At 38.4% G+C, this 12628-nt stretch overlaps 1 protein-coding gene across 10 annotated transcripts in view; it reads left to right on the top strand.

Moving 5' to 3' along the window:
* The window catches only part of PTPRK (protein tyrosine phosphatase receptor type K), a 400889-nt gene that overhangs the window by 127636 nt on the left and 260625 nt on the right, over nucleotides 1–12628 (top strand). For all 10 annotated transcript variants that reach the window (XM_061474956.1, XM_061474957.1, XM_061474958.1 and 7 more), the window contains exon 3: nucleotides 3959–4230. In XM_061474956.1, the coding sequence (XP_061330940.1) occupies nucleotides 3959–4230 (272 nt within the window). The remainder of the gene's footprint in view (nucleotides 1–3958; nucleotides 4231–12628) is intronic.

The raw sequence follows: 12628 nt of genomic DNA on the forward strand, positions 1-12628 counted from the left end.
GCTGGGTAATTGTTCCCTGTTGCTTGAAGAAGTTTGCTGAGGTTTGCATACCAACTTGATGGTGTACCTTGCCAGTATTACTAGTAATAGTAACCCACATTGTTACCTCTTCAAAGTGGCCTCTTTGCTGTTTTGTCATCTCTTTATTAAATACATCAGTTAATTGAAAACATTTGGTTTGGTAATAATACAGTATTACAGATTTATTTTCTCTGTGTGTTATTTTTATTTTTCCATATGCAGTTATGCCTGTGTTCCATCATTTGTACGTATGCACGCATAAATGTTGTCTGCCCATTTACGTGGTCAGCTGGGCACTGCGTTAGCTGTACATGAGATCGGGTCAGATGTTTGCCTGACCACCTGGGACCTCTGTGCCCCAGCATTTCTGTGTATCCTGGAGTGTACATTATCTGTAAAATTCTTGTTTTTAATACCCATATATTTTGACATTCGCTTGGATAGTGATATAAATTACTTTATATAACAAGTTAACAGTTCCTGCTCTCTGTCGGTAATTGTTAAAAAAAATAAAGGAAAATATTCTGGCTTTGGTTTTATTTAAACCTTTTACTTCATGTTTGCTAACATTTATGCAGTTATGTACATTATATACAGTTGTTTTGGTAGGTGAAGGGGCATTTGGTGCTAATACTCGAGTACTTATTCTCATAATGGATCCCTCTTTCAGTGGGTGCTGCTTTATAAAAGTAGTCTAACATTAGCCGGTACCTTTCAAACCTGGAAACTTTATATCTTGAAAATCATCAACACTATGCTACCTCAAACTCTGCTGGATGTTTAATTATAAATCTTTTGTTTCAAACACTATCCTTTCTATAATTTCTATTAATCATGCTTATGTGGCTTCATTCTACTGGATTGCAGAGAAACTTCTGCTACATGCGTAGTACCATAGAATAGAGCTTTCAATATTAAAGGACATATTCTAAAAGACCCTGTAGAAATTGTAGAGGGAGTTTATCTAGGGCTTAAGATTTGCTTAAAGTTTTTAAGTTTGACTTAAGATATTGCAAGCATGTATAAATGGGGGCGAAAAATACTCTCACTCCTACAGCATTTATTTACAAATAAAGAATGACTTTTGAATAACAGATGTAAGAAAATAATTCCCTGTTTTCAAAGTATAAATTTTTTATATGTATTTGGTTTTTGGCATTGGTTTCTGGTTTTCCTGAAGTATGTAGACAACTGAGGAAGGAGCAAGGTTGTGTACCTTGATAACATATAACCTCTGAAGTTTAAAAATTGGAGGGGAAGTAGTTTGTGAGATACCAAACAGATACTTCTGCTTTGTGATAAATGGCTTATGAATGCTTTGAGAATTTCATGAAATGCTGTGGTACTAACACATGTAGATAGATATATGCAAATTTGCTGCTAAGTATTTTTAAATTATGAAAAATGAGGTTGAAAAAGTGGAGTACTGTAAAATGTGTTGATATGCAGAAAAATATATGTTGGAGCTTCCAAAGACTGTACCATTTATAGGAATAAGATCTTGAAATACTTCATTTGTTATACTTTGGTCACAATTTCTCTTTCCTCCCCAGTGGTTTTATCTTGAGATAAGTTGAGATAAGTTCAAAAATTCTGCTAAGGTCAGTTCTTATATTCTGTTCCTTCCTTCCCCTCTCAGATTCCCTTCAGAAAAAGTTGGAGAGTTTATCTGCTTCCTGATCTCAGCTTAAGAAATGTTAAAAATAAATGTTTGTTTTGCGTAGGAAAAAATCAGTTCCTATTTGCAAGGTAAGTATAGCAGAGGTGAAGAGGCAATGTAGATGGCTATGGACAATCAGTGCTAACAATGTGGAAAGCAGTCTTTGTCATTTTCCCCTGATCCTTTTCATTGTTCTAACTCTAGGGAAAAAAACCCACAAATTGTTGATATACAGCCTTCCCCTGCCATGTGCATGGTGTTTATAAACAAAGCTTTGAAAATGTTACTTTGGTGTGCCAACCACAAATAATCCGGTGCTTACAAGAGCATATGTGTTGTTATGATAGACATTGCAAACGTGCATATTCTAAGATTTTTTTCTAGCATCAAGGGCATAAATGAAAGTGGTTTACACTTTTTTTGAGCAGCTCTCTTGCAGTTGTCAATTGATTGTAGACTAGACCATAATCATTAAAGACTTCTAATAATCACAAACCTCAAATAACCATAAGCAAAAAGGAATCATAATAATATGATTACTTTGTGTCTTTATAAATGGGTATTAATGATGATAGGTAGTAATGAAGAGATGGTCAGAAACAAATACTTTGCCAAATTATCTACTAAAAATAAATCCGATAACAGATTCTGCATGTAATTCTAAATATGAACTAGTTATGTTACAATATTTGCTTTAAACTTCTTTTTTTAAAAGATTAGTACTAAAAATAGTACTAGTAATAGTAAAATTATTACTACAAATAAAGATCTTGGCATTGTACGGTAAGAGCTGCTTTCATTCTATAGTATTGCTCTTTCTTTTGTTATATTTTTTTAGTATAGAATTGCTTAGAGGCTAGTCAATTACCACGTTGCACAGATGACTTAATCCATACACATAAATTTTCATCTTTTCCTGAGCAACAGCTTGTCAACAGTTTTCAGAATGGTTAATACAGCTATTGAGGACATGCTAGAACACAAGAGTTCCTTGTTGCCTAAAAAAGGCACAAAAGTTGACATACATAATAATAATTTATAAAAATATATACTTCAGAGAAGCTTTTTCACCATTAAATGCTCACTCATGTACATACTCTGCACAAGTGTGAGACTACTCACTTGGGCAAACATGCACAAATCTGATCTTTTAAATTTAGGCTAATTTAACTGTGGTTTTGATGGATTTCACCTGAACCTTCTTCAGGAGGGAGGGCTCCTTATTGTGGTGCTCTTTAGGACTGAAAGTAGAAGGAAAAATCTGTCAACATGGAGCTTCTGGAATCATTAAGGAGGAGGGTAGTTAAGTTCAGGTTAGGAAACTTTCCTGCTGGAAGGATTCAGATTGTATACTGAGTTGAATTTTCCCAGTTGTAAAGTTTTGCCTGGCATGCTGTGTCTCAGAAGCTTTGTTCTGTGGGGCTCATTCAAGAGGTAGTACCTGGTATGGAGTTCTCACTCTTGGAGAAATGGGGCTGCTCTGGGTCCAGAATAGATGGTAACTCTGTTTTTAAAGTTCATGCTGCACAGCAGCAAGACAAACTGTTCCATTATGTCCTGTATAACCTGTTTAAACATCTGATTTCCGCTTTCTGCTTTTGTAGCCAGACAGGCTCAGCTTGTTCTGCCTTCTGTATATTTGTAAAATAAATTTGCAAGATGGGCTGTCTTCCAGCTATAGAAGGTTCTGTTATCCCCTCAAATCCGTTGGCAAACAGAGCAGCAAACCCAGCTTTTCAGGACAGATGTGGTTTTGGTGTCCTAAGTGAGTTATGCTCGTGTATCTGAAATTCAAGTCTGCCTCTTTTTCTGGGAAGGAAAAGGTGTGATAAAGCTGCATTGGGGAATGTGGACCTTATTATTCAATATTTTTCAGTTTTGGGGAACCTGTGGAGCAAGTTGAGAGAATTTTTGCCTCAGTGACCTCAGAATAATGATGATCCTTTGCTCCTCTTCTTACTTTTATTCAGTTTGTCTGTGATTGTATTTCCAATTATCTGATCCTAAAACAGGAAGGAGTAAAGTTTTGTAGGTGAAAGTATCTGGATATATCCTCAGAAATATATGTTGCCTTCTGTAGATACTGCTTCAGTGATTCTTCTAGACATTTTATAACTTCCTGGATTTCTTGCTACTTGAATTTTTAGATTTTGGGACATGAAAACATATGCATTCCATCTTTTTCTCACAGTGAACAGTTTCCTAGCAGTTCTCTTTTGCCTTACTACTGTTCTATTGTTTTTTCTTTTTTTCCTTTCCCACTCCCCTGTTCTTTAGGATCGTATATGATAGTGATTTCCTCAGACCATGACCCTGGAGAAAAGACTCGACTTCAGCTTCCAACAATGAAAGAAAACGACACTCACTGCATTGATTTCAGCTACCTTTTGTACAGCAAGAACGGTGTAAACCCGGGTGCTTTGAACATCCTGGTTAGGGTGAACAAAGGGCCTCTGGCTAATCCTATCTGGAATGTTACTGGTTCCACTGGCAAAGACTGGCTTCGAGCAGAGTTGGCTGTCAGCACTTTCTGGCCCAATGAGTATCAGGTAAGCTTGTAATAAATTCTCACCAGTTTATAACATTTTTGGTGAGGCCCTCTGCAGTTTGTGTTCATTTTGGTCTGTTCTGATATTTTCCAGTGTCCTTAAATAGTCTTCTGTTTAGAATAAATAATTACATGGGTATGGGTCCTTTTTATAGGATGCAATCATTCAAAGTTGTCTGTTACTGTATAATAGTTCAAAAATAAGCTGGAAACAAGCCTCATTAAAAGAAATGGTAAGGTTAAAGTCCAGGAACATCAAAAATTATAAACTGCCAGAAATAATTTGCCTGTGGAACTGCAATTTGTATCTGTCTTCCCTCCTCTTTTGGATATGCCTGTGTTACCATGTCTAATTACATGACCGTAAACTGTGGTGGTTTTGTTTTTTTTTCCATGAGACATTTACTTCATTTGCTGTACAAGCAGAATGGTTCTCACCTAATGAGCAGCTGCTCAGGACATGCTTTTCTCCTGTTTGCTCGCTATGGGACAAAACCACCCGCAGTGTAGGGCTGTTGTTTAGAGAGAAAAATTGTCTTGTTATTACTAGATGTTGTTATTTGATTTGTTTGATTAACCTGAGAAAGTACCTACAGCTGTTTTGCTCAGTGGGTGTTTTATGTGAAGGATGAGTCTCATACACAGGCATTTTTGTCCTGGCATGTAGGAGGGGGAAGAGTTGGATTAGATGCACTCATCTGAGTTGTTACACCATGAGGTGTTATCATTATACATAGGTCTTACAGGCCCCTGTCTAAGCATGGTTCAGGTCATTAGTGCTCTTGCAAACAGTTTGGATGTCCAAACTAGTTACCAAATGAAGCAAATGGCTTGGGGTTTTGTTTTTGTTTTTTTTTTAATGGTTTTCTTGAATAGTGGTATTGTAGGAATAGTTTCTTAAAGTGCCTTTTCTAGAGTTCTTTGCAATTGTCTGCCATCAAAATAATCTCCATAAAAAACAAGTATTAGTGCAAGCAGCCCTACTTAGGTGGTAAAACCAATGTAATTCACTGTCATTTTATGTTTTTATTTGGTTTTTGTTTCCCTAGTTTTAATATTTTTATTTATAAAGGAATTTAATCTATCAGTGACATTGAAACTGGGTGAAATTTGATTTAAAGTTCTGAAACCTGGTTCCATAGAGCTTGGCTTCTGAGGGGGTGTTTTATTAACCCTTTACTGTTGCTAGAAAGTAGCTTTTAGTGTGCTTAAAAAAACCAGGAGCCTTTTATAAGAATGTAGTAGAAATCAAGTATAGCAGTATTATATGCAGTAAATCAGGTTTCTGCTGACAGATGGCCAGGCTTGACAGCGGGATTGGTGGTTGGGGCCTTATCTTAGCAACATGGCCATTTTTCACTTATGTTACAGCCTTCACATTATCTCTCTATAGGCTGTGCTTAAATTCATTCTCTTCCTTGCTTGGTCATCCAGAAGAATGTTGATATCGTATAACACAGTTTTATTTTTAAATTAAAAATTAATCTGGAGAAGGACTGGAGAACTGTTAGTACAACCTGTCATGATTTGTGTATGACTTGCCCAATTGCTTTTATGAATCAGAGGGGAAATCTGCATGCTGTCTTTGCACATCTGCTTGTTTGTATAAACAGGGTCAGTATTTTTGTGGTTTTCAGTGGTCCGTTGAGGTCTCAAAGTCAACATCGCTCTTCATTGTTTTTGTCTTTGGTGTAAGTTTTCAGTTATTCTTCAGCATGGAAGTCTTTTTCATAGTTTTGTTTTTTTTTTTGGTAGAGATCTAGCTCGTGATTTTGGCACGTTGATCTTCCTGCTGGTTGATCAGTTTAGCTAGCACTTAGGGAGATATGCAGTTTTTTATAACGAGATATAAATGGTTCTTTACTAAACTGGGAATTGGATCCCTGCCTGTACAAGCAAGGTCACTGCTAAAGTTGACTCCGGAGCATAACTGTTTGCATGTACTTTGTTAATCAGGTCAAGTTCATCACCATTTCCTTCACTTAAGTGAGGAAAGAGATTAGAGATTAGCAGGGCTAAATAGCACAGGTAACATTATAAGGAAGTCTCATGCAGGGACTTGGAAGTTACTGGATGACCATGTTAATAGTACTAATGAAGTGCTGCACCTAGGCTCATGAGCTCTTAAACAACATTTCTGTGCTCTGCTATGCCTTTATTGCTTCCTGTTCAAAACTTAAGTGTTTTTTTTGCATGCCATGCTAGTACACAGCATAGATACAGCTTATGTATTTTTGGATGAATTTAACATTTCTTTTCACTTAGGGGATTATTATTATTTTAATAATCCATTTACTTGCCTTTCCTTAACTGTATTCTGTTGTTTTATTTTCTGGGAAAACATAGTGCAGTTTATGATTCTATGATTCTGTGATGATTATAACAGCCTTATAGGATCAAACTGAATTTTTACTTAGCTTTGTATTCTGTCTATGATCATAGAATCATAGAATAGTTAGGGTTGGAAAAGACCTCAAGATCATCAAGTTCCAACCCCCCTGACATGGGTAGGGACACCTCACACTAAACCGTATCACCCAAGGCCTTGTCCAGCCTGGTCTTGAACACTGCCTAGGGATGGAGCATTCACAACATCCCTGGGCAGCCATTCCAGTGCCTCACCACCCTAACAGGAAAGAACTTCCTCCTTATATCCAATCTAAACTTCCCCTGTTTAAGGTTTAACCCGTTACCCCTTGTCCTGTCACTACAGTCCCTAATGAAGAGTCCCTCCTCAGCATCCCTATAGGCCCCCTTCAGATACTGGAAGGCTGCTATGAGGTCTCCACGCAGCCTTCTCTTCTTCAGGCTGAACAGGCCCAACTTCCTCAGCCTGTCTTCATACGGGAGGTGCTCCAGCCCCTGATCATCCTCCTGGCCCTTCTCTGGACTTGTTCCAACAATTCCATGTCCTTTTTATGTTGAGGACACCAGAACTGCACACAATACTCCAGGTGAGATCTCACGAGAGCAGAGTAGAGGGGCAGGATCACCTCCTTCGACCTGCTGGTCACGCTCCTTTTGATGCAGCCCAGGATACAGTTGGCTTTCTGGGCCGCGAGTGCACACTGAAGCCAGCTCATGTTCATTTTCTCATCAACCAACATCCCCAAGTCCTTCTCTGCAGGGCTGCTCTGAATCTCTTCTCTGCCCAACCTGTAGCTGTGCCTGGGATTGCTCCAACCCAGGTGTAGAACCTTGCACTTGGCATGGTCAAACTTCATGAGGTTGGCATCAGCCCACTTCACAAGCGTGTCAAGGTCCCTCTGGATGGCATTCCTTCCCTCCAGGGTATCAACCGAACCACACAGCTTGGTGTTATGGGCAAACTTGCTGAGGGCGCACTCAATCCCACTGTCCATGTCACCGACAAAGATGTTAAACAAGACCGGTCCCAACACCGATCCCTGAGGGACACCACTCATTACTGGTCTCCAGCTGGACATTGAGCCATTGACCACAACTCTTTGTGTGCGGCCATCCAGCCAGTTCTTTATCCACCGAGTGGTCCATCCATCAAGTTGATGTCTCTCCAATTTAGAGACAAGGATGTCGTGTGGGACAGTGTCGAACGCTTTACACAAGTCCAGGTAGATGACATCAACTGTTCTACCCCTGTCCATCAGTTCTGTAGCCCCATCATAGAAGGCCACCAAACTGGTCAGGCAGGATTTCCCCTTAGTGAAGCCATGCTGGCTGTCATCAAGCACCTTGTTTTTCATGTGCCTTAGCATGCCTTCCAGGAGAATCTGCTCTAAGATTTTGCCAGGCACAGAGGTGAGACTGACTGGTCTGTAATTCCCCGGGTCATCCATTTTCCCCTTCTTGAAAATGGGGGTTATATTTCCCTTTTCCCAGTCATCGGGAACTTCAGCTGACTGCCACGATTTCTCAAATATGATGGCCAGCGGCTTCGCAACTTCATTTGCCAGCTCCTTCAGGACCCAAGGATGGATTTCATCATGACCTATGGACGTGTGCACGTTCAGATTTTTAAGATGGTCTCGAACCAGATCCTCTCCTACAGTGGCCCCAAGGTCTTCATTCTCACAGTCCCTGCTTCTGCCTTCCAAGACTTGGATGGTGTTGTCAGAGCCTTTGCCAGTGATGGTAGGTAAAAGTGGAAGGTTGTAGAAGAGTTCACAAACAGGACAAAGTCATGGTCATATCTCCCCCAGAATACACTTCCAGTCTTGAGCCTATTTGTTGTTCAAGGACTTTGAGCTGAAAAACCAAAGTAGTGCCTTTCAATATTCTGGTTAGGCCATATAGTCCATGGTTTTGCTATGGTTTAACTTTTAGTGGCTATGGTTTATATGACATGAAACGCTAATGTTAATTCCATGTTAGAACTGTTCATGTGGGTTTCTCCAAGCATGGGGCCTGCAATGCTTCAGTTATCACGTTTTGTACTTAGGGGAGTTTTGGCAGTCCTGTAATGATACGGTCTGTCTTCTCATGCCTGCTAGCAAGGCATCTGGGTTTTCTGTTCTGCTTTTCTAACACGTGGATAAACTGTTGAGGAAAAAGGTTTGATTAGGGAATTCCTTGGGATTGAGGGTATGGTTTAATATCTGTCCATCTTGGTTCTGGAGTCCTTTTTTTATCACTCAGTTGGAAATATGCCACCTTTTACCTGCCTCAAGTTTCCTTCAAAGAAAAAATATTTGGGGATTTTGGCTGTTTAAACTTTGTCTGGGAGTTTTGTCTCTCTGTCATCTGTGTTGGTTACTACTGTAACACATTTTAGTTGAGCTCTTTATTCCTGTCTGGATGTGTTGTTTTGACTAATGCTTCTGTTCATTTCCCCACGTTCTCTCCTGTTTTGGACAGTAGGAATTATCCAGCAGCTAAGGGCTGTGTCTTCCTTTTTGCTTTTGTCACAGTCATTTTCCACTTCCCTTGCTACCTGTGTCATGCTTTTTGAATCTGGGTTCTTATTTTCTGTTTTGTTTGTGGGGTTTTTTGTTTGGTTTTCAAACATGGTCTCCCAGAAGTCTTTCCTATTTTGTTGTTTCTTACTTTCTCTGTCATTCCGCCCACCCAGTAAATTTGTTCTGCTCACACAGGGTCACATCCTTCCTTGATTACATAGTGAGGTCTGCTTGACAAAGTGAACCATGGACTTTCTGGTTTTGGTTTTATATTACAGCTCTCTGTTTTTTGTAACCTTTGATCAGAAATTAATAGACTTGGAACCATAAATCTCAAACTTGTAAAAAATGAATTGTTTCTTTATGGTTCTTTAAAACTTCATTATACAGTAATAGTGCTCTGTAGTTTTACAAAGAGGCTGGCTAGGATGCCAGCTTGATAAAGTGATGGTTAAACTTGGGTGTATAGATAGCAAAATAAAAATACTGAACCATACCAAGAAGTTCTTCTATCAGTTCACAAAGACTAATGATGACTGACCAATTTAAAAAGTGCAGAAAAACTCTAGAAGGCAAAATAATTTTCTTGCTGAATTGTGACTCCTGATTTGGATAATGAATCTTTATTTTACTTCTGATGATTTATAGGATTTATGAAAGTTTAAGTTGCTCAAAGATCTTGGAAATATTTTTTTTTAATAATCTAAAATGGTCTTGAAACTGTAGTAGATGTGTAAAAGGAGAAGGTTCCTCTGATTGAAGATTCTCTAATGCTGTGTTCAGTTGGGCCATGTGCCAGATAAAGTAGGGAGTAGAATTTTTGTGAAATACAATAATTTATTGCCTTTTAGAATATCAGATCACTATTATAAATTTGTTGACCTGTAGACATTTTCTGCTGTGTGCAGAAATGGTAGTGGAAGGAACAGAAGTACATACAGCCTGTGTGAGCTGTGTAGAACTGAGTTACAGGCCAACTTAAGAAGAAACTCAGTCTCCCAAACTCCCACTTACAATTTATAAGACAGATGTCCTTGATTCTAGACGTTCTGTAACCTTGGAACAGTATGTAGCATCAAGCAAATCCAAAGAAGCTCTTAAAAAAAAAAAACAACAACAAAGCATTTCAAAGGACTGATACATTCACAGGATTTTATTGAAAATATATTGGAATACAGAAAACAATACCAAAGACTTACTTGATGAATAAAATTTGGGACCAGTGTAAGTTGTAGAAAGTGTTACATTCAAAAACTTTAAGAAAACTTTAAGAACTTTAATTTGACCAAGCAGTCAAATGAGTTAATGTTAAAACTTTCTGTGTAAGTCTTGGGTGTTGAGTTATGAGATGGCAAAGTCATCTTGTGCAAATCTCAGCACGAGCAAGAGTTCAGAGCCAGAGGAGTGGTCTGTAGGTGTACGTGAGAGGCAGTGCTCAGTAGGTCAAGTTTCTCTGACCTGGAAAAAAGACACAGTTCAGGAGAATATTATAATAGAGTTCTGCAAAATTGTCACTGTCACGAGGGGGAGTCCTCTTCCAGTTCAGGAATTAGGGGCCTTTTTGCTCTGGTGGGGGAAGCAGACTGAAAAGAAGCAAATGGAGATAGGTCACACAGCAGGCTCTAGACCCATGAAAGTCTCTCAGAATTAACTGTTGTGGATGCCAGAGGAGAATGTAGGCTTGAGGAGATGCTGGGCAAGTTCTTGAAAGAGAACTAGTAGAAATCTGTAATTAGACTAACAAGTCTAGTAAGTCTCATGAGCTGAAAGCAGCTGGAGGAGCAGAGAATTGTTTTTGGGGGCACACAGAAGTGATGTGCATGCTTGCCCTGTTCTTACCTTTCCTTATGACCAGGAAAAGATATTTTGGTAAGTAGACCTTTGGCCTGAACAGCTAACTTATTAAGTTTTATCCAAAGGGCAAAGGCCTCTTTCCTGCTTCCCTCAGTAGATGTATACTTAATTTGTTTCTGTATTCCTAAACTGCCTAAGTGCAATTTTTATATTCTGTGTTTACCTAACCAGTCTAGTTGTATTTTGTGAAAGTTTTTGTTCTGGCTGTAGAAATGAAAAAATAATTTCATCTGCCAGTACCAGCTCTAAACCCATTCCTTTTGACTCTTCTCCCCTTCTCATCTCCTTTCAATCTAACTTGGGGTAATAGATTTTTTTTTTTTTTTTTTAAGTGAGATTTACAAATTAAGCCCTTTAAATTCTTTGAGTTTATAAGCATTCTCAGAAATAAAGTGTGAATTAGAACTTTGTTTTGGTGTGTGGCTGGAAGTTTGCTCTAGCAGAGATACAAAGATTATTTAGTAAAAGGTTGGCTAGCTTTTTAGTTAAAGAAACTAACTTAATATTAAACTGAGACAGATACCTCCCTCACCCCTTAAACTTGCAACAGCTTGTTTTTGGTAAGTAGTATAAGTCACCAAAATACTCCTCATACAAGTTCATCATTCTTTAGCATCCCATTTGTGAAACAACTCTTTTGAGAATACTTCATGACTTTAAAGAATTTAAGGTGACACTCTGTAAACAATTTTGTTCCTAGTTCATTAAAACACAATGAAATGGTTTATAAATCTGTTTCTTTCCTTTTCCTTCTGTTCTCTGTATTTTCCATTAGTTAAAACTGTCTCACCGCTTACTGCTGTCACTAATGATCAAAAACTTGGACCCTTTTGGAAATATCTCCAAATAGGAACGATGTTGCTTTCTTGTCAGAAGTCCTTTGTAAACCCCGAAGTATTTTCCTGACTGTTACTTGCTAGACAGCACTTAATCAAAAGACTGAGTTTCTTTATACAGTTTATTAAAGAGTTACAGAGAAATGCTTTTTTATAACAAACTTCTTTCTGCTTCTCCAAGACTCGTTAGTACAAACAAAACACCATCTTTTTTAACTGTTAGGGTAAACATGAAAGTGTGCAAGCATATCTGTCACATTTCTGTCTCATTTCTTCTGAGATGTTTATCAATTTGGTGAGGACAAAGAAAGATTGAATTCCAGCAGAGTGATTACCAGCAGTGTTTTAATAATTTAGTTCTGTAGATCACAAAGCACTTACAGCTCTCAAAGGACTTCTACAAATATGGTTTCATTCCAGTCTTCAAACTGGAAAATCATAGTGTGCAGAGTAGAAGGGGAGCTCCCAGCCTCCAGGTTTTCAGTACCACCATAAGTACTGGCAATTTCATGGAAGCTCTTTCTTTTTTTCTTATAAATGATAATGCTTGTTTTGACTGTTAGTTCAGGTCTGTGGCATTGTTTCAGCAATGTTCTTCAGGCTAGCCACAATGTGCTTTTTTTCTATCCAGAATTAGTTCATTATGAGCACAGGAATTTCCTGAGGGATAAGTGAATCATGATGGTGGGAAAGCAAGTAAATGTTGGTGATATATGGTGTTATGTTATGTTGGGTCTCCACCTAAGGCCCCCCCCCCCTTTTTTTTTTTTTTTCCTTCTTTCTTTTTTCATAGTATCATTTAAATTATCATATGGAGATGTGTATAGTAGCTTTC

Source organism: Pezoporus flaviventris, unplaced genomic scaffold (assembly GCF_033815535.1).
Source record: "Pezoporus flaviventris isolate CSIRO_AGI_PZ_B2104156 unplaced genomic scaffold, CSIRO_AGI_Pfla_v1 ptg000081l, whole genome shotgun sequence".
NCBI classification, from domain to species: domain Eukaryota; kingdom Metazoa; phylum Chordata; class Aves; order Psittaciformes; family Psittacidae; genus Pezoporus; species Pezoporus flaviventris.